This window comes from Sphaerodactylus townsendi, linkage group LG03 (assembly GCF_021028975.2).
Source record: "Sphaerodactylus townsendi isolate TG3544 linkage group LG03, MPM_Stown_v2.3, whole genome shotgun sequence".
Classification (NCBI taxonomy): domain Eukaryota; kingdom Metazoa; phylum Chordata; class Lepidosauria; order Squamata; family Sphaerodactylidae; genus Sphaerodactylus; species Sphaerodactylus townsendi.
In genome coordinates this window covers 64,813,400-64,835,536 of record NC_059427.1, presented here as the reverse complement: position 1 = coordinate 64,835,536, position 22,137 = coordinate 64,813,400, and the positions used below count along the sequence as shown (strand labels likewise).

The window sequence follows — 22,137 nt, the reverse complement described above, 5'->3', positions numbered from 1 at the left end:
CCAGCCAAGTCCTCCCTGCTCACCACGATGTGCGCACATTGTGCTCAATGACCCAGGCTCAGTTACCCAGGCCAGCCTAGATGTGTGTGGGGTGGGTGGGTGATTTTCCGCCACCCACATGACGAACTCTGGGCCCCTCCGCACTGTAGGATTCAACCTTAGTTCGACATAGGTCCGACCTGGGTACTCCGCACAGCCGTAGCGTTTGGCTCATGTCTGTCTCTGCCCCCCCCCCCCCCCACTCTCACCATTAAATTTTCAAGCTCGACTGGGAGGTACAACTTCCTGGCGAACTCGGGTTGCACTCAAGCCGAAGCCGAACCCACCCACCCTCCCTCGCCTCGACTCTGCCAGCCAGCCAATCACAGTGCAGTATTTCGGCCATGCGCAGAATGGGAGACTCGTAGCAGCAGTGAGAAGTGCGCCTTTAAAAAAATCCTCCTATTTAGGTAAACAAAAAAAAAGGGACGCGCACTCATGTTTCCCGCCATAGAACGGCAGCCAATCGGGAATGAGGAGCGGAAGACGCGAGGAGGCAATCCCGCCCTCTGAACTCGGCTCCGGAGACACGAGTCAGCTGCTGTGCGGAGTAACAGAGGAGTCGAGCTCAGGTAACGATTTCCGAAGACACAAGTCAAATCCTAGTTGCCTCTGCTGTGCGGAGGGGCCCTCTGTGTGCGCATGCCCACAGAGACAGCTCCGAGTGCCACCTCTGGCAGCCGTGCCATAGGTTCGCCATCACTGGTTTAGGGTATTCTCTCCCTTCCCCCCATCTGTTTTAAGTTACCAGTAGCCTTAATCAACTATAGAAGAACGCATTGCTTACTTTGGGAGATTCCATATAAAAGAATAATTTCCTGAGTCATGGACACAAGAATTATTTCTCATTTCTTCCTAAAGTACTATTGGTCTTTTTAAGCCAAATCATTTTATCTTCACTTAATCCTTGTTTACCATGACAATTATTTCACAGCCTCAGTTGTTTTTGGCACACAGTGATTTGTTTTCCATTTTACTGGAACACCTGGTTTTTCTTATCTTGCAGCAATGCTTTGGATTTTTGAAAAAATAACTTTTGGATTCTACATTGTAGTGTAGCCTAAAAACTGCGCCCCCTGCTGGCTGACAATGTAAAAACACTAAAAATAGGAAAAAAATTAGAAATGAGCCCCAATTTTTCTGCACCAATGGTGGGCGCCCGGGACATTTGTCCCTGAATGTCCCCATGGTATGTATGCCTCTGCATGGAGTGGACTTGTGTTAGGAGCAGAATCCATGCAAAGTTCCCACCCAAAATGGGTTTTATACCATCGTTAGCCCGTGTTTATTGGCCATGTGGAAGAAGCCTAAGTGTTTTGTCGAAGGCTTTCACGGCCAGAATCACTTGGGTGCTGTGTGGTTTCCGACTGTATGGCCGTGTTCTAGCAGCATTCTCTCCTGACGTTTCACCTGCATCTGTGGCTGGCATCTTCAGAGGAACTGTTAAGAGGGAGAACTGCAAATGGAGAATGGAGCTGCTGTCCAGATCCTCTGAAGATGCCAGCCACAGATGCCGGCAAAACGTCAGGAGAGAATGCTGCTAGAACACGGCCATATAGCCCGGAAACCACACAGCACCCAGGCCTAAGTGTTGTTGCAATGTCGGAATTCTTCCTGAAATGTGATGAATAGTAGTTGCATTGAATAGGAAGGTGATCCTTAATACTGCAAGCAAGACATTAAGAACCTATACTAAAGACGCAGATAAAAGGAAACTTCCACGAAACGAGCAAAAAGAACTAAGGGGCTCGGACTATCTCTAGAATTTAATGATACATGTGTCTGTGCTTCTGTATAAGATTTGTTGTCTACTCGCATGTCAGGACTGCTTGGATTTTGATGTATGTATTAAATGCATATGTTATTTGTCGCAATGCGGAAGTTTCAGTCTCACTTTCCGTAACCTAAGTATCATTTTTCGGGCTTTTGGTTGCCTGAGCTTTTTCTGTACATGCTAATTACTGTAGTTTATTGATTCAAACCTGATGTCCAGATGGTCAGGCAACATACATTCCCAGGAAAGTACCCTCTCACCCAAGCAAGTAAATCAGCACTTCTGCTTCAACTGAGGTCAGTGAGACAGCATTGGAGGGGTGGGATTGGGGAAAAAAATAGATGGTGATAGCACTCATCAAGGATTCATACCTGCATAAATGGTTAGTTCTAGCTATTACCTATTTTACCCTACTGCCCCACATCTGTGTCTCTCCCTCTGCAGTAACTGTCATATGAATCCAGTCGGTTGTCACTCCTAGCCAAACTTTGATGACAAAGTTCCTCACCAGAGACTGTTGAGAAAACTCAGCAATGAAGGAATAAGAGGGGAAGTCCTCCTATGGATTAAAAACTGGTTGAGAAACAGGAAACAAAGAGTGGGTGTAAACGGGAAGTTCTCACAATGGAGAGATGTCGGGAGTGGTGTCCCCCAAGGATCCGTTTTGGGACCAGTGCTCTTTAACCTATTCATAAATGACCTGGAAGTAGGGGTGGGTAGCGTGGTGGCCAAGTTTGCAGATGATACCAAATTATGTAGGGTGGTGAGAACCACAAAGGATTGCGAAGAGCTCCAAGCGGACCTTGATAAATTAGGTGAGTGGGCTCAGAAATGGCAAATGCAGTTCAATGTAGCAAAATGTAAAGTGATGCACATAGGGGCAAAAAATCCAAACTTCACATACACGCTACAGGGGTCAGTGCTATCAGTCACAGACCAGGAAAGGGATTTAGGCGTCTTAGTTGAGTTCCATGGGAATGTCAACTCAATGCATGGCAGCTGTGAAAAAGGCAAACTCTATGCTGGGGATCATTAGAAAAGGAATTGATAATAAAACTGCAAAGATTGTCATGCCCTTATATAAAGCAGTGGTGCGACCGCACTTGGAGTACTGTGTCCAGTTCTGGTCGCCGCATCTCAAAAAGGATATTGAGGAGATAGAAAAAGTGCAGAGAAGGGCAACAAGGATGATTGAGGGACTGGAGCACCTTCCCTATGAGGAGAGGCTGCAGCGTTTGGGACTCTTTAGTTTGGAGAGGAGGCGGCTGAGGGGGGATATGATTGAAGTCTACAAAATTATGCATGGGGTAGAAAATGTTGACAGAGAGAAATTTTTCTCTCTTTCTCACAATACTAGAACCAGGGGGCATTCATTGAAAATGCTGGGGGGAAGAATTAGGACTAATAAAAGGAAACCCTTCTTCACGCAACGTGTGATTGGTGTTTGGAATATGCTGCCACAGGAGGTGGTGATGGCCACTAACCTGGATAGCTTTAAAAGGGGCTTGGACAGATTTATGGAGGAGAAGTCAATTTATGGCTACCAATCTTGATCCTCTTTGATCTGAGATTGCAAATGCCTTAACAGACCAGGTGATCGGGAGCAACAGCCGCAGAAGGCCATTGCGTTCACATCCTACATGTGAGCTCCCAAAGGCACCTGGTGGGCCACTGCGAGTAGCAGAGAGCTGGACTAGATGGACTTTGGTCTGATCCAGCTGGCTTGTTCTTATGTTCTAGCCAGAATGTACCTAACAACCAATCCCACAAAGAGTCAGCCCTGTTTTTGCTTCTGCACAGCAATGATGCAAGTCCAATACAGACACATTCGCAAGCAGCTTGGATAGATTCTATATTACAAAAACAAACACCAAGTGAAGCAAAGTCTCAGAGCACTACACTGGCCCTTTCTTCCCCGAACGTCTCTGTTTTCTGAAGGCTCCTTTTCTCTTTGGAACCTGCTTCCTCGGCAGTCCAGGCCTGCCCTGCTTCCGGGCCCCCTGAAGCCTTGAGCCATGCTGCTGTTTAGCATGGCACTGCCCTGATCGTTGGGCCTGCTTCCGCTTGGCACTCGATGATCTTCCTTGTTGCCTCGTATCCTGCTGCTGCCCTCTCAGACCAGGTGAGTCTCTTGGCTGCCTGCCCTGCCTGGGCCGTGGAATCTTCCTGTGCTTCACTTTTGAGATTTTGCCTACAGGGGGTGGGTTCTGATCACCTGTAGAGTGGGAGTGTTTGTATCTTTTTCTTGGCTTGATGGATTGGCCAAGCCCTCGTTTCCTCTTGGTGCTTTGCGGGAACAGATCTAGAATGGATTTAACAAGGAGAGCATTAGGCAATGAAGTGGTAAGGACGGGCACAGTTGCATCAACAGTGGGTTGCACCTCAGAATCATTGCTAGATGAAGAGAAACAGGAAAACAGATGGGGTCAGATGCAAATGGAGAATGGAGCTGCTGTCCCTTTCAATGGAGAAAAATTGCTCCTACTAACCCTGCCTCTTCTATACAACTCTGAATCCCTCTTAGATTTCTTTTGCCTCTCCATGGATACTCCCCTCACCCCAAATACAGGCATGCGTAACTAAGAAACTAGAAGTGTGTTCAGGGTTATGGATAAGTGTGGGTACCAATTCTGAAGAGGTTGAAGGCTACCTTCCACGCACCTTACAAAAAAATTTAAAACTATACAAAGCAACTATGTTAAAACACTAAAGGCAAAAGGCATCTCAAGTGACCAACTTCATTCTGCTACATGTGAAGGCCAGGCAAGAGCCAAAAGTTTCAGAATGCTATACTGAGAGTTCACCAAAAACTGCAAGTAGAAAATTTCAAACAAAGGACTGGGAAAATGAATGCACATGCACAGCACACCCCTTCTCCAAGGTGAATGTATCAGAACATGGGGGGGTATTTTATGCCCAGCACAACCGTTTTAATCAGCTGAATCCAACAGAATGTGCCATACCTCCTACCAAAAACAAGCATCTGACACCCACCTTCATCAGGCTCTTCTCCCACTTCCTGTCGGTAATATTCTGTATCATCATCTGATGGCTCATCCGCAATCTGGTCCTCCTGCAGCCCAGGATCCTCTGCATCGCTATCACTTCCCTCTGCTGGCTTCTTCTTTTTCTTTATCCCCTCCAGGCTCTTCTTCCTACAACCCCCCAATCCAGTGAGACTATCAAACACACAGGCCAATCCTTCCTACACACCCGAAACAAGGCACTTGCCTTTTAGTCCGTTGGCTCACCAACTGCATCAACATCCAATCCCCACCCCCACCCCATACCTATGAGCTTCTCTCTGTTCCTTCTTACGGTCCACATCTGCATCCTGTTTGTGGCGGCGCTCAACCTTCAGCTGTAACTTTTTTTCTTTCCTCACTAGGGCCTCCTGGATCTCTTCCTCGCTCTTGTGAACTGCAGGTAGGAGTCAGAATTGATTGGAGTGGGTGTGAAGTCACACAAGGCAGACAGTTCAACCCCTCCCCCTTGGCTGCCTATCTGATCCCTCTGTGAAGAACAATGCAAGTGGGTACACTTTGTTTTGAAGATCAAATCACCAACCTCTGGGGCTCCTGAAATATTGTTTTGATCCCAGAGGAAGAACTGAAAGCCTGCCACAGAACCATTTGTCCAAGGCAGGAAGTAAAAGCATTTCACATTAGCAGTGGCTAGAACCAAAACTCTGAAAGCAAAGACCTGGCAAGGATGAACGTTTCAAAATTACAGGTCAGGTTTAGACAAAGATTTCTCAGGGTAACTCATTATGCAGGGTAACTCATTTATTTATTTATTTTATTAATTACATTTATATACCACCCTCCCCTGAAGGGCTCAGGGCGGTGAATGAATATACAAATAGAGCACAAATAAAATCAAATTATGTCTGACTTTCTTAAGTCACTGTGACATTCAGTGTTACTCAGAGGTCCATCAACAAAAAGCTGCTGGTACCGTTTACGCTAACCTGCGCCACGTTCCTATGCCCAGGGGCAACAGCAGCCAAACTCCAGCAGGATCACCCCTCCGCCAGGGTAAGTGATCTGGGGAGAGCAAAACCACTGGAATGGCCAACCCACAGCTCCCAAGAGTGGACCACCCCACCTCCCAACGGGGCTGCAAGTCTGTATTCCATGACTTGCATGCAATTTGGCTTTTCACAGTAGGTGCAAAATGGGTTGATATTTTTATGCCCACCATTCTCTTACTCTCTTCCCTTCTAAAACTCACTTTTCAGGCTCTTTTTTTAAATTAAAAAGGCTGTGTCGCTGATGTAACCTCAGGTTTACACCAAGCCTGTTTAAACAACTTGTCAAATGGTGGGGTCTGGCTAGTTACCTGACAACCTGCCCTTTTAATAGCTTGGGATTACAGCAAAACCAAGTTCATGAAGCTACTAGCAGACCAAAAGTGACTAGAGGGTCATGAATAATCCTTGTTTATAAAGTCAATTAAGGTCTGAAACACAAGAGAAAATCAAGGATGCTGGTTCTTTCTATTCATTTCCAGCTCCCTGCTCTTGAAAACCTATGAAATCTGAAGCTTGTATTCCCAGGCTGCTGTGAGAAAGCCCATGAAATGAATAGAAGCTCCTCCAAGGCAGACCTGTGTTGCCTTTCTCCCATCTCTTTCTACTGCCAAGAGAAATCAGATTCCTTTTCCATGCTGGCTTGGGCAGGCTTTCATAGCACCGCTGTTCACCAAGGGAGGGCTCTAAAGGTATGCTCTTCTCTCCTCCTCAGTGACAGGCATCTATGTGGAAGAAGGCCCAGGATACTCACTGAAGTGATGATACAGCACATTGCCTTGACCTAAGCCTTCTTCCACCTTGACGAGCTGCAGCCTCATTCGAGGGCCAATCTGTACAGGGAGAAGAGACAAGCCAATCATGGAAAAGAAAGTCAGATATGCCCTGAGGCACAAAACAAAGCAACCTGCAGAAATCTAGGAAATCTTATGGCTGATCCACTTCCAGAGAAATGGCTCAGACTGTCTGAGGTGGCAGCATCAGCAAGATATCAGTTTTACATTGCATCTGCCTAGCCGTGTGCTATACCCATTACACCCACCATCTCGCCCACAAGAATAGGGGCTTATGGCTGACCTCAGTAAGGCGCACTGCACTCTGTTCAGATTTCATGTTCCCACGGCCTGCATAAGCCTGAGGCAGCTCTGTGATGTTGTGACTGCCGTCCTGCTCAGCTTCACTCTCGGAGAGGGCAACATCTCTGTGCAGTGGGGAGGGAAGGAAAATATTATTGTTCTTTTCAGAGTACTTTTAATATAAGTGAAGTATATGACACAGAACAACAGATGGGGTCTTGCCTCATGTTTAAAAGAAGCAGAGGAGTGGTAGAGAAAGCAAGAATGGGCAGAGCAAAGCAGCAATAGGAAGTAAGACAACAGACATTCTGAGCCAACAGTTTCAGCATAAATAGAAAAGAGAGCACTGCAAGGAACAGGAGAGAGGAATATCAGACTTAGGGAACAGAGAATGAAGCATCCTCTCCTTCTCTCCCCACCAGGAAGTCAGTTGTGGATTCAGAGAGCATCAGACAAATCAACAATTTATTTGAACATGAAAGCCCTGAGGTACAGGAGAACACAGGAGACAGGTTTCTGCTCCAAGGTGGGGGAAGACAGATGATGGCTATAAAACCGGATCTGGGGTATGGAACAGGTAGCAAGTGCCAGATAACCTGATTGGGGAAGAGTTGGGGTGTCTCCCATGAGGACAGGAGCCCTAACTATGGGCTGGAGAAGACTACCATCAAAACAGATCGAAAGATTTTAAAAGATACTTTGTCCAGATGCTGAGAACATATGCTGGGACCCAAGCTCTGCAAAGGGTGCAGTAGGGAGGTTGGGTATGTGTTTACTCCACCAAAGAAGAAGAGTTTGGATTTATACCTCACCTTTCTCTCCTGTAAGGAGACTCAAGGTGGCTTACAAGCTCCTTTCCCTTCCTCTCCCCACAACAGACACCTTGTGAGGTAGGTGGGGCTGAGAGAGTTCTGAGAGAACTGTGACTAGCCCAAGGTCACCCAGCAGGAATGTAGGAGTGCAGAAACACATCTGGTTCACCAGATAAGCCTGCCACTCAGGTGGAGGAGTGGGGAATCAAACCCAGTTCTCTAGATTAGAATCCACCTGCTCTTAACCACTAACAAAGACAACTGTACTGTAACGTGACTTAGCTAGACCTGCTATATATTTTTATTTTCCATAGATCTGTCTCACTAGGCACGACAGCTAATTTCCATGTATGTGGAGTCTGTAACAATAAAGCTTGTTTTTCCTATTTAAGAAAGCAGGCTGTAAGATTCAAATCCTACCCACAGTCCTAGACTGCTTTTACATGCTAAGGACAGGCATGCCCTGAGGGGTACAATAATTGGAAAGTTCTGCCCTTTGTACTTGCTCAAAGGCAGCCTTACCAGAGTTCCTCAAAACACTCGTTACGTGATGGGCATGGTTTTTATAACTTGGGGGTGAGGGCATGAAGATAAACAAGCTTTTACATGCAGGCAATCATGCAACATGCATATGGGAACACACAGCCCCAGTGACAATGGCCCACTCTCACTTAAATACCCAGGAGGAATCTGTCCTCAACCCAGAGCACATCTCTTACTTGACCAACAGCTCACTGATGTCTTGGAGGCGGCTCATGTTGGGAAACTTTTCCTGGAGGAACTTCTTTAACCCTTTGCTCATTCCTACAGGCACCACTTTCAAACTGCTGCAAAACACCAGAAGTGGGAGGGGTGTTTGTGAGGATTCAAGGGGAGAGGAATGCCAGCGGGACTGGAAGAGGGAGCATGGAAGCTCCGGATCAGAACAGATGCTTAGCACGCCTGGGGTCCCAAACTCAGTATCAGCCTCCAGTATCAAAGGCAGCAGATCTAGAGACCTTTGACTGCTACTGTCTGTGATGAGGAAATGACGTTATTTGGTACTTGATGAGATGGACCAGTGGCCCAACACAGTACATGGCATCTTTATAAGAAAGCAGCCTAGAGCAAAATAAGATGACCATGAGGTCAAGGAGATGGTTTTAGCTCCTTGCCTCCCTCTAGGTGAAATATCCTTGGTAACAGAAATGACTTTCATACTACATATCCTTAAAATAAAGTTGGTCTCTAGCCTTTTGCTGATGTAGGGAACAAGCTAGGGATCTGAATAGCTAAACTGGAATGAGGTATCAGAGAAGAGCATTTTGATGCACCCAATTAAACACATCAAAAGCTAACAGTATCATCACTGCCTGTAGACCCTGTCTAGGCAGGTGGTGTGATGTACTAGAAAGAGAAGTTGGAATGATGAACTTGTCAGATTTTACAAAAGCAGAAACATCAAATAAAGGTTTGGCACTCTGGACAGCACTGCCTTCCATTTTTAATTGCTTGGGTACATCAGTGTTTACTTCGGAATAAAGTCAGAGACATCAGCAGACTATACTCTCGTCATTTGCATCCAGCTCATCACTAGAATGGGAATTTTCCTGTTCTTGTGCACAGGTGCAATCTTTGATATGCAGCACTAGCCAAGCAGTGTAGTGGATAGAGTTTGACACTATCCACCTGGGTTCAAATCACCAGTCAACCCTGGTGTTGAGCAGAACCTAAACTACCCTGCAGATCGGTTGGGCGAGTAAATACTCTGCTGTACCCTGAAGATGGACAATTATCCTCCCAGTGAAGCAATAGGCTGGTCATTTCTACAAGAATGAAAGCACACATGTAAACTTCGATAACGCAGGTGTACTGCTGTGATGTAGCACATAGATGACAGAGTGGAATTTGGAAGTCCAGGAAGCTCACTGAGTGAGTGGTGTGTGTGTGTATGTGCCTTTTTCTCATCCAAGTCTACCTCCCATGATTTTTGTGAGGATAAAATGGAGGAGGGAGCCACCTGAGCTCCTTGGAGTAAGGTTGAGACAAAAGTGGGATAGACAGGTGACTGGCCCCCAAACCTGTTTAGGTACTTCTTGCAGAAGTGGCTTGACATGTTGTCTGATCTGCCCTCCCTGACATACACCCAGTGCAGCAGAACTTAGCAAAAACTTACTAGTGACGGAATTCAAGAGTCTGACTGTCTGGTTCATAGCTGATCAGTACACAGCGCTTGATAGCATTCAGGTTAACCTGGAGGCAAAGCAGAACAAGCCATGAGAACCAAGATACATAAGGGGGAACAGAGTCTTCCCCTAACTAGCACTTTAGGAAGTCTGTCTGAAAAAAGGTCTCCTCCTGCTTAGAATAGCAGGAATATTTTGATCCAAACCAGTAAAGCAGAAAAGGGAATGCTGTCACAGTAGGCTTGCTTTCAAAACAAATGTGGTACCAGGAGCCAGGCAGGATTTAAAAATCTTTCACCCACCCACACACCCATCCCTCTGGTAATATTTTTATATACCATGGGTAAAGCTGCTCAGACAAGGGGAAAAAAGGCTGTGCTGCTAAATGTCAGTGTGATGAAGAGACTAGAGTTTAAATCTCTGCTCAGTCACATAGTTTACTGGTTAGTTCTTACTGAGTGGAGAAACTGCATCTTGATTGTACCATTTCAGGCTGCAATCTCCTTCAGACAAAAAGGATATATTTTGTACAGAAAGCTAGCATGTTCAAGCCCAACCTCCTCACCAGCACACATCTTTCCTGTACTTAAAAGGGCTTTTTTTGTTTAAATGAAGAAGCATTTAGCCACATGAGGCACGGCAGTCTGAAACTGGATGACGCACACCACAGGTCTACCACCTCAGCAAGGACTGAGTTACACTCTCTCAGCCTCATCCACCTCAACAAGTCTGTTTCAAAGATACTCAAACTGGGATACACTTTGGCTCCTTCAGGGATGGGCAACATGCAACTATGGTAAACACACATTTTCTTGACAGAACAAGGCACAGTTGGGGTACACACAGCATAGAATTCAAAGCCCAGAGGAACCTGAGTGGCAGACCACAGCTAACAATCTCAAGGCTAGGTCACACTCACCCTGTGGACATTGATGGAGGGGAACATGTTCTGGAACATAGTAGCCATGACCTTGATGTGCATCCCTTGAAGGCCAAAGTTGTTCAGCACCAGGAGTGGGTGGTGGGTGAACTGCTGCTCATGCATCCGGTGCCGCTTCAGGGACGACACGACATCCTTGATGAGTGAATACTGAAGAGAAGGAGCACAATGGAAGAGTCAGGCAGCAACAGGGGAAAGGAGCTCTGCTGAGAAACAGACACCAAAGGCCTGAGAATCCTGAAACCCCGAAGACTCTTTTCAGAGGGACACAGCCAGGGCTGCAGAGAACTCATTATTTTGAAGGATTCAGCTTCCTGAGCAGCTCGCCTTGCATTGTTTTTAATAAGTACATATTTCTCTGTCAGATGTGGTCGAAAAGGGGGTGGGGGATGTCTGCTGCTATCTTAGAAGCCAAGTGAATAAATCGGCCTAATAGGACTCCCAGTGATCCCAGGGAAAAGCCAGAATACTGTTTGCCAAAAAAGAGAAATTATGCAAGGCAGCTCAATCTGTAGTTTCTACAGACTGAAGAATTTGATTTTCCTTGACACGTATTTTCAGATTGTGTAACAAAAATCTGCACCTTGATAAAGCATACAAAGACTTAGGCTTTGCCTGACTATATAACACACATCCGGGGGGAAGGGGGGGAGCCATAGATAGAGCCTATAACTAACGGGGGTTTCAGACAGAGCTCCAGCCCCATCTAGCCTTCTCTGCCAAGGACATCATCATCCCCTGTGGTACCTGAATAACTCTGAAGGTCAGGGTTGGTCCACCAGGAAGACGGAAAAGTTTCTGAGAAAGACAAAAATAATCAGCATCAGAAAACATGAAGTCCAGGATACCCCCTGCCATCTAATTCAACAGTAGGCAGCAGCCACAGTTACAGCCAGAGCTTCTTCACTCTGCTTTCCCCGGATGCATCAGTGCGTTTACTTTGAAGTGAGAATCACAGATTTCACTCAGAAAAATACATTGTCATCATTTGCATCTGGTCAGAAAGGAACGCTAAGGGGATAAGTCAGCTTGGCATACCAGTGGACACCAGGTATGTGTGTTCATTGAGAAAAGGAGCTAGACTGGATGTTTTATGTGGCAAAGCAATTACATCCTCAGTGAGCAAACTGATATGCAAAGGATTTCTGAATTAAGGAAGTTTGAAAATTCCATAGATCTACAGGAAAAGGAATCAAGCTGCATGCAGAGCCAGAAACAGATGGAACAAGGACGCAAAATCAAAACTGCCTAAATTCCAGACTTGCCAGAGACCTCAGTCCTGAGGCTGCTGGTTGCCTGCACTGAGCAACACCTCATTTTGTCACTTACGAGGTTGATAGTGGCGGGGGTTTTCGTGAATATCAAGAAGTGAGTCACGCCCAAGGGTCCAGCCACTGCCACAAAATCCTTCAGATTGTTCTTCTTTCGCATCTGAAAGAGACAGAGCCATTCTATGAGACTTGATAAGGACAACCTCTAGGATGAGAAATCTTCAACAGACATGAAGCTGAACAAGGTATTTTCCTGAACCTTGGAACATTTCAGAGATAAACATTAGCTTTAAAATCTGAGTGCAGCGTCTCTGAAACGCTCTAGAGCAGCGGTTCTCAACCTGCGGGTCGTGACCCCTTTGGAGGTCAAACGACCCTTTCACAGGGGTCACCTAAGACCATCAGAAAACGGTCTTTTTATATTTTATATATACCAATTTTATGGGTGGGGGTCACCACAACATGAGGAACTGTATTAAAGGGTCGCGGCATTAGGAAGGTTGAGAACCACTGCTCTAGAGTTCAAGAAAATACTCTGTGCAGCTTTACCCTTGTTATTCACAGCCTCCATCTTGTTTCCCCTACCTGCCATTTCAGCAGAAACTGCACATCCGCCAACATAGTTGCCTCTCATAAGTAAGGTAAAAACATTGCACGTGCAAACATGTTTCTTTTTTAAAAGGCATATAGACCAGTTTTTGGATAGCACAGTTCAAGTTGCATAAACATTGATATGCATAATTAATTCCACTGTTGTTTTCAAATATTTCTTGGCCAAAGAGTCTGGCCTTTGGTGAGAAGAACTCTGAGCAGGGCTAGTTTGTTTGTCCATGGATGGTTCAAGAAACATTACTGACCATAATTGCTTCGCAGTGGCCCTACACAGAAATAACTTAAGCCCATTCTCTTCATCCAATAGCTTCCACCTGACCATTGGGATCCCATCTAGTGACCAGGCGGGGGTGGGAGGGAAATAGAATCAATTATTTATCTTCACATACAACCAATATATTCCATTCCCTTCAGATCCAGGATTCAAATTTAGGAGCCTTGATTTCCCTTCCTCCATTCTCTCCCACCAGATGACATTTTACTATCAGTAGGCCTGGTTTTCTTCCATGCCTCATTTATATTCTTTTAAAACTTTCTTTGTAAAGTTAACACCTGCAACCTCACTTGGAAAGAGGCCCCAAAATCTTCATTTCTAAAACAGAATTAACATTTATATGTGTCTGCAAAGCAGATTACCACTATGATAACAATGAACCTTCAGCTTAGCAAATTTTTGTTGTTATGCTGTTGCAGGAATCTATGAACTGTGACCATCTTCCTCAAAACATAGCATTTATTTCTCCCTTCCAAAAATGTGATGGGAACTCAATTTATTCATGTCTTCCAAGTTCTATTTCCCCATGCATAAATTTCAGAAAAATGATTTTGCATCCAAAGAGAATCAATCAACATTTCAGCTGAACTACTGAGTATTTATGCATTTCCCTCAAATGTCAAATATCCCAACAGAAACAGTAAAGGATCAACACAGGAATCTAATAAACTAGGATGTTAATTACTGTTTTTTGCATGCTCTTCAAATAACTTTGAACAACTATACATTGCCACCATACATGAACGTATGATCCTTGTCACAACACTAAGAACATTTTCTAAAAAATTTCCTCAGTGCATACTGGCTAAAAAACTCTACCTTGAGATTAGTAGCTGTGTAGGGTTCCATCACACGCCGGACATCCAGGATGAGCTGCTGCAGGTTTTTGCCAACATGACCACGGTGAAAGACAAAAGAGTGAGGAACAGAGCTGTATTCCTCCTGAGAGCGATGCTGGGCAGCTGCACGCTCTTTCTTCTGATTCTTAGTCTGCAAAGGAGCAGAGGGAGAATTACATTAAGAATGGCATGAAGGAGAGGTACCCCCCCCCCCCAGGACTTAATGTCTCACTCTAGATTCTCTCTCCCCATCCCCCTCCACCTAATTATCCTTTCCAAAGTTCCCCACCAAGTGATACTTGGATTAATGACAATAAAGCCCTCTATTAGAAGTTCATAACTACAGAATATCATCCCTCAAGCAGTCATGCCAGCTGAGAATCTTGGTGATTTCAAAGCACAACAACACATTTATAACAATACTGACATGATTGTTTGGCATTCTATTCACAAATAACCACTGAGATTTAAAGCATTTAAGCCAGTGTAAGATATGAAACTGGATGAGATAGATGTACCAGTGGGCTAAGAAAATTCTCTCTTGGGATTTTTTTTCCAGAGGGGCAGTCAATCAGTCCAGTCCAACTGTCTACCACTTCCAAGAGCAGGAAAAAAGTATTTCCATAATAGAACTGGTTAGCAACTTTGGATTTTTCTTCAAGTTTTTTATCCTGCAATGTCTAACTTGGCTAAGTTGCTTCAGACAGTTGAACAATTTTGCTAAATTACTATTTAAATAAAATGGGCACCAGTAACATGGGAGCAATGTGAATGATATATATTAACTCATAAGGAAGGTAAGACCACAAGCATTTTACAAGTGCTGGGAGACCTCCACTCTGCCTTGAATGCCTGCTGTGCAACAACCTTGGGCCAATTACTTACATACCTTGCAGAGCTATCATGTAGATAAAATAGAAAAGGGGAAAACACTGTCAATGTTCCTGAACTTGGATGTTCCATTTTGTTAACAATCTTACTGATAAGATTTATGCTTCATAAACCTGCCTAATCATTTCTAAAATGTCATCTAAACTAGCATCCATCATCGTAGTTTGTGACAGCAGAATCAATAAGTCAATTCTGCCTTATGTAGAAAATTACTATTTATAAACTCTTCTGCCAATTCTGCCTTGCTCTTTCACTGGGTAACTTAGTTCTATCATTATGAGAATGAGAGGATGTCAGTTTCTCTTTACTAACAGGACAAGAACAGGAGTTTTGCAGGCTATTACAATTCTACAATATTTTCTTCCTTACTAAGATGTATATAGCAAACCCCACTAGGCACATACTTATATGTTATGAGGAGAGAGACAGTGGGGTTATGAAATGCAAAGAGCTAGGCTGAAATATAATTATGTAAAATTCAGATGCAACCAAGAAAAATTACAGAGACCTTCAAAGTGTCAGCGATCAGCCATTTTTCTAACATGGCTAAATGAACACTTGTAATGATAAAAACAAATCTGACCTGGATGGCTCAGGCTAGCCCACTCAGTCTTGGGAAGCTAAGTAGGGTTGGGCCAGGTTAGTACTTGGATAGGAAACCACCAAGGAAATCCAGGATCATCAATGCAGAAGAAGTCAGCGGCAAACTACCTCTGAATATCTTTTGCTTTAAAAATTCTATGGGGTCGCCATAATATTAGCTGTGCCTTGACAGCACTTTCCAGCACGATGACCAAGCAAGCTCTACTCTGTAAGTTTGTGCTGAAATAAAACCTCAATTTCTATGATGCTACCTTTGTTTTTTTGCTGCGACTGATTAATACAGCAATTCTTTTAGAATCCATACCAGATCCATCTTCTCTTTGTAAAAACTACATAAACCAGAAACTCTCAAAATTACTATTTCCCCACAATCATGCAACACTTAAAAAGTCGTTCTGCTCAAACTCCTGGAACTCCAGCCCTCGTACTCAACCCATTATTAGGAAAGACAGCGACGTCTTAGCGCCAGGTCAATACCCAGGACACTCGTGTTTTAACCCTTTCCCGCCGAAGCTCAGTAACTACCTCGGCCGGCCGGCCCACCAGTCCCTCTCTCGCAGCCTACACGACCTCACCAGGAAAAGAAACACAGTGAAGGGGAGAATTACGTGTGTTATTCTGAGTTCCCTGAAGGAGGACAGGATAAAAGTGCAACACTTGGTCTAATTCCTTTCCCCCGTCCACTAGATTCCCAGCCCCGTTTTTATGCCAGGCCATTCTAAGGCTCCCATTCTAGATTCCCTCCATCTCTCCCCAAGAAAGGAAAAAACAATTACTGACTTTGGTCGGTCTCCCCATGGTAGTCACACGTGGCGGCGGCGGCGGCGGCGGCGGCCACGCGGCACCCAAAGATGCTCCTTCCGGTTCCCCTTCCCTACCGCCCCCAAAGAGTTCCGGATCTGTGCTCCTTAATCAACCGTCCGGCGGGCTCTTGTGGCTGCTCAGATTTCTCTACCCACCTTGCACTTGAAATGCCTGTTTTGCAAGGCTTACTTGTGAGTAAACGTGCATATACTCATGCAAGGCGGCAAGCCCTGTGCACGCTACTGTAAGACTTCTTCTGAGGAAGGACAGCTAACATCAGACCGTCCAAAATCAGACTTTTTACTCCGAAGGTTTCCTCATGCATTGGTTTTCTCAGGGTTGCCAGCTCTGGGTTGGGAAATTCTTGGAGATTTGACGGTGGAAAGGGAGGTGGGAGGAGTTGGTGAAGGGAGGGTGGGTGTCATTTGGTATAGTAGCATAAACATAAAAGAGTCATTTTCTCTAGGGGAACTGATTCGATTTAATTTCTGAAGGATGGCAGCCTTATTTAATAGGTAGGGGGTTCCATCTATTCCCGGGAGCGTTTCGCAAGCCTTGCAGTTTTTAAAGTACAAGTACCCCTTTAAAAGGCAGCACCCCTGGTGTGAAACGAGCAGGGCAGTAGTCATAGTCGTATTAATGATGGTGTTAGGACAACAGCTTTATGGAGCAAGGTATAACAACTGTCACCAAGTTGATTGATTTATTTAAAGCATGTTTATGCCCCCCTTGCACCAAGCTTAGGGTCCTCAAGGGTTGTTTCTCCCTCTGGCCAACCCATCTGAGAGACAGTTCAGAGTGGCACAATGAGGAGGGAATTGGTGCTTGGCTCTCTCTTATCCATTAACATCGCAGGAGCTGAATAGCATCACCTACTGGGTCTGTGTTATAGCTGGCCTGGTTCAAGCCCAGGCAAGATAACTGCTTTGCTTGCATCTGGTCAGCAGAGGCAGGTGCTGACAAGGGAATGGGAGTCTCTTGGTCAGAGCAACCCTAAACCATCATGTATCATTATCTGAAAGCAAATGAAATTCTAGTAACAGTATCTCCTTTTTTCTTCAAAAAAAGAAATCCATTATCTGTTAGTCTGGAAGATCTACAGGACTGTTTGTGGGTATGAAGAGAAAAACAGCAACATATGCATAATGAATACACAAATGTGAAAGAAATATATTTTTGAGTTATAAATTACATGATGTGTTGGTATATATACTTTACTGACTGCTAAAAAAAGGAGCTTTATTCATGTGCTGTGAGTGGACCCTCAGTATGCATTCATTTTATGTAGGATGTTTAAAAATTTTAATCCACAAAAACTCCTCTGGAATAAATCCAGTGCATTTTGGGGATAACAGAGACTGCAATCTACGCATGCTTACCGGAGAATAAATTCCACTAAACTCAGTGGAGGCACAAACCACAAATGTAGCCAGAGTGGCATTTTTTCAACTTCACCAGATCCACCAACCAGTTCCCTACCTATTTTGCCCTGGCCTAGCCACTGTGATGCACACAACAATCTAGACTGTGTTTCTATAACTCACTCTTTGCAGGGTTACCTTTGAGACTACAACTGGTTCTCCAACTGGTTCTTGAGACTACTTCAAAAACTCCAACTGGTCACAAATGCAGTACTGCAGGTCCTTACAGGGACCCTGTGGTGAGCACATATTTAACCAGTGTTCTATCAACTGCACTGGCTCCAGGCGGAGCACCAAATCAGGTTCAAATTTCTGGGGTTGATCTTTAAAGCCTTTAATGGTCTGGGACCTTCATATCTGCAGGACCACCTCTCCCAGCACAACCCACAAAGATTGTTTCACTCATTAGGAGACAACTTACTGATGGTCCCTGGCCAAAAAATAATCCGTCGGTCCTCACCCAGAGCCAGAGCCTTCTCAGCTCTGGCCCTGGCCTGAATTCCTTTTCAAGTGAGATCTGGCCTTTGCAGGACTTGTATCACCTTTCAATTTTTGTTCAAAGTACTGGATATACATATAAATATATGGATATACAAAGTACTGGATATACATATACTTTAAAAATGTTTATGCCATATTTCCACTAGATCAGGGTCTATAAAGCAGAAAACATAAAATGATTAAAACATTTACGCAATTGACATATAGTTAAAATTATAAAATAATTCAATTAAAACCATATAAACCACACTTGAAGAAGAGCCTGTAACCATTAATGGGAGTATGCCAGACGAAACAAAGAAGTCTTCATCTACTGGTGAAGAACACTGATAGAGATAGGCAAACCTCAGTTTTGGAGCCACAACTGAGATGGCCGTTTCTCAGGTCACCTGTCTAGTTTCAGATAGTGGAGCAACCGAAGCAGGACCTCCAAAGGCCACTGGAATGTATGCTCATATGGGAGGATACAGGCCATAAGATATGTTGGTCTCAGGCTATACAGGACTTCAAAGGTCAAAATCAGAACCTTGAATTGGGTCCAAAGCAAATTGGAAGCCAGGATAGATGTAATAAGACTAGAGTTTTATGGTCCCTATGAGCAACTCCAGGCAACACTCTGGCAGCAACATTCTGCACCAACTATAACTTCCAGAGTGTCTTCAAGGGCAGTCCCCTTCCCACAAAAATAAGTGCACCACTGTGTTAAGATTGTTTATGGCCAGGAAGGGCCACACCTGGCTCACCAGCAGGAGCTCCTGAAAGGCATCCCTGGCTACCGCTACTGCCCCTTTTAATCCAACAGTAGGCCTGGGGTAAGGAGCACCTCCAAGCTACTAACTTGCTCCTTTGGTGGAGTGCAAACCTAACAGAGTTGAGTATCACCTATATATAGGTGACAGTTCACCCAAATTTCCAGATGACCTCTCCCAGGGGCTTTACCCGTATAGCTGACTAGATGCATATCGCACCTGAAAGACGATCAGGAAGGAAATCATGAGCAGTGGCATCAAAAGCTGTTGCAGAACTTTTGCGAGCTAGCAGATGAAGTGAGAGGACAGGGGAGAACACTGGGCAAGTGAGAGATTACAACTGCTGAGTACCTCGCCTAAATACGGCTTTTACATGACAGTGTCTCAAATATTAGATCCTTCCCAGCTAATGCATCAAAACTGTGATGCATGTTTACAAATGTATCAGACACAGGAATAAGGAAACTGCAATTGGACAAATACTAGTTAAATATACTGGTTTTCTGCTCCCCCATGAAGTTAAGTATAACAATGTTGACAGTAAATTAACATTGGCTTTTGGCTGCTACAAATAGAATCTGCAATACTGTCCACGCTTTTGAGCAAGCCCATTGACCAACAAGAAGCACTTCTAAATAAACAAAATTAGGATCGGACTGAACTGGACTGCTAGTCTAACATGGATGACGTCTGACCAGCCATTCCCGACGTTACAGTTTTTTAGACTCAGATTTGGGGGTGGGGTGGCTCTTTCTCTCTCGATATCTATGTCACCTTTCCCCCAGTCCCGTTTAAACTGAATTACGTTTTGATTCGCCATTGATTTTGGATCTGTCCCCCCCCCCCCACCTTTTCTGAATATTTATAAACACGGAAGGAGCTTTGACCCCACTCCCCAATCTTGTCAGTCATTACTAAGTGCTACTCGGCTCGAACTGTTCTGTAGGTACCGAGAATGCCCAGAGATTGTGGGTCTTTCAAGATTTTGCCAACAGGGCTGTAAACAAGTTATCATGGCGCTTTTTCACGAGACAAACGGGCGCCTCCTCCTAGTATTTATTTTCTAACAAAGATCATAAGGACTAGGTGAGGTCCCTCGGCCCTCCAGTTCCACTAGCAAAAAAGCTCCGGCTCCATCCCTAGAACTTGCCCTCTTGCGGGCAGCGCTATTGGGTTGAGCAACCACAGCCCCCTCCTCCCACTGCCACCCACCGGCCCTCTCCTTACGCCAGGGAGAGCAGCCGGCATTGAGATTTAGCCCCTCCCCCCGAACAGTAGCCCCTCCCCTTGCGCGTGCCTCCTTGTCTCGCTCCAGAGGCTGCGAATGGAAGCGGTGGCTTGACGGATCCTCCCTCCGGCCCTCTCTAGGATGCTCACGGGAGGCTGACTGGGTGGGCTGGTGGTGATCTGAAAGTAAACATGGCGGCCGCGGCGGCTGTTGCGCTGCTAGCCGATGCTAAGGGAGGCGGCGTAGCAGCATCCGCCGGAGCTGGCCTGAGGACCGCGTCCGAGTGAGCGGCGCGGGGCACCCAGTTGCCTGTATTCCCCTTAGCCCAGCCTTGTCCTGCCTCGGCCGAGATGGAGGCGGTGGGGGCCGGGGAGGAGAGCGAGGAGCCTCCCAAAGAGGTCCGGATCCTGGGCTCGGAGCTGGTGGAGAACTACACGGTGAGAGCCCTGGCCTCCGGGCAGGGAGGGAGAGCGGGCCGCGTCCCGCGTCGGCTAGGCTTTTCTTACGCGCTGTCGTTTTAAGGGCTTGAGGTCCGGCGGCCGTCCCTGTCAACAGCCCGATCCGAGGCTGCGTGTCCTTAGGGCCGGTTCGGGTTCTCGCTTTGAGACGCCGAGTTATGCGGAGCTTTTGCTCGGCCTGCACCATTCACAACAAAGCGCCAGGACCCCCGAAGGAGCGGAAATAGATGTTTCTGAGGGGCGACATGGTCCGCATCCTCCTCCTGTGCACTGGGCATCTCACAGCCCAAAACACCCGGGGTCTCTGGCTGCTGCTAACTCAATATCTTTTGTATCCGGTCTTTCTCCTCCTAACAAACCAGTTCCTTCGCAAAGCAGCCTTTGGGATTGGGCTGAAAATACGGACGTATTTGAAGTGTTTTGGTTTCTGCTTTGTTCTCGTGGTCCTCTGACTGGCCCATAAAATATATGTGACTTACACATGTGTTGAAACCCTTCAATTATTTAGTCTTTTAAACTGTGGTGGTGTGGAGGAGAACAAGATTTTGGTTTGCTTAGCAAGGTTGTAGTAGTGGTTCTGTTGTTGCTGCCTTAACCCAGTTTTATCACTGTATTGAATGTTAACATGCTAAAAACAAGCATCCACAGACTCTTCCTATTTAAACGCTGTACCTCCAACAGCTGTTACATAACTGAAAACGGTTGCACCAACCACTATCTTCTAATGAATTTTGGGTAAGGAATAGCCATTTTAATCCTGCTCCTACTTGGACTTTTTGCAGCACGAAATGACAAACATTGGCACTACATTAATTTTAAAGTATTGCTTATTAAGTCCTTAGGACTTTGTATATAAACAAGCCTTGCTGAATCACAGTTTTGTTACTACTTCAGATTCTTTTCATAATGATCAACCTTATTTGTAGTTTAAATTTTTGGTGAGGTACACATGCATTATAGGATTTTGACAATTTTTTCTGAAGTGTGCTCTGGCTAAAATGTGGAACCGCGATTCTTTGAATGCAAGAGATTTTGAAGGTGATGTAGCCAAGTTCTGTGTTCATAGTATATAATAAAATTATAAGCCATTGATCTAGTTAGATTTGGGCACTCTTAAATTCTTAACAGTGCAATAACAGTGCAATCCTATACAAAGTGATTCCAGTCTGAACTGGTACTTAAATTGGCTTAGACTGGAGTTAAGCACATGCTTAAGATTCCTGCCATTGAAATCACTGGTGTCAAAAGTATTTGTCTATTGTCTTAGGCATGTCCTTGAGCTGTTACCAAGTAGTTTATCCTAGATTTCCTATAATGAGCTCAGAATGGTAAACATGTGTTGGCTTTCCATTTCCATTCCTGCCTGGGAATTAAGATCAGTGGGAGAGGCCCTCCTGACTGTCCCACCCATTAAAGAGGCTGGTCTGGTGGGTGTGCAAGAGGGCCTTTGGGATGGCAATCCCACAGTTATGTAACAGATCCCCAGAGCGGTGTGGCCTCCCCCTCATGTTCAATCTTCAGGAGACAACTGAAGACACTTTTATTTAAGACATCATCTGATTATTTTTTGTTTATTGGCAGTTCTAATTGAGATTTTGAAGTGTGGTCTTTTTTGGTTTTTTTAATTATTGTTGTATTTACATTATAAAC

The 22,137-nt window shown here is 45.1% G+C and overlaps 2 protein-coding genes and 1 non-coding gene across 7 annotated transcripts in view; 1 reads left to right on the top strand and 2 right to left on the bottom strand.

Annotated features, from left to right (window-relative positions):
• Positions 1 to 3,648: 3,648 nt before the first annotated feature.
• Positions 3,649 to 20,689, bottom strand: PPAN (peter pan homolog). Of its 3 annotated transcripts, none has more exons than XM_048487651.1 (12): positions 20,536 to 20,689; positions 13,813 to 13,983; positions 12,166 to 12,267; positions 11,584 to 11,634; positions 10,816 to 10,986; positions 9,887 to 9,963; positions 8,451 to 8,558; positions 6,921 to 7,044; positions 6,598 to 6,676; positions 5,104 to 5,233; positions 4,808 to 4,968; positions 3,649 to 4,115 (listed from the first exon to the last, which is right to left on the bottom strand). In XM_048487651.1, the coding sequence occupies exons 2-12, from the start codon at positions 13,840 to 13,842 to the stop codon at positions 3,709 to 3,711; spliced, it is 1,440 nt and encodes a 479-aa protein (XP_048343608.1). In that variant the 5' UTR covers positions 13,843 to 13,983; positions 20,536 to 20,689; the 3' UTR covers positions 3,649 to 3,708. The 3 variants fall into 3 exon arrangements, with proteins under 3 accessions (XP_048343608.1, XP_048343609.1, XP_048343607.1); XM_048487652.1 differs by lacking the exon at positions 20,536 to 20,689 and adding an exon at positions 20,099 to 20,116; XM_048487650.1 differs by lacking the exon at positions 20,536 to 20,689 and adding an exon at positions 16,107 to 16,262.
• On the bottom strand, positions 11,753 to 11,834 carry LOC125430364. Its single transcript, XR_007244150.1, has one exon. It is a non-coding gene; the product is annotated as a small nucleolar RNA U105B (small nucleolar RNA).
• Positions 20,105 to 22,137, top strand: part of NISCH (nischarin) — a 43,057-nt gene continuing 41,024 nt past the window's right edge. For 2 of the 3 annotated variants that reach the window (XM_048487648.1, XM_048487649.1), the window contains exon 1: positions 20,105 to 20,466. In XM_048487648.1, the coding sequence (XP_048343605.1) occupies positions 20,380 to 20,466 (87 nt within the window). In that variant the 5' untranslated portion in view covers positions 20,105 to 20,379. The remainder of the gene's footprint in view (positions 20,467 to 22,137) is intronic. The other variant, XM_048487647.1, reaches the window with a different exon arrangement.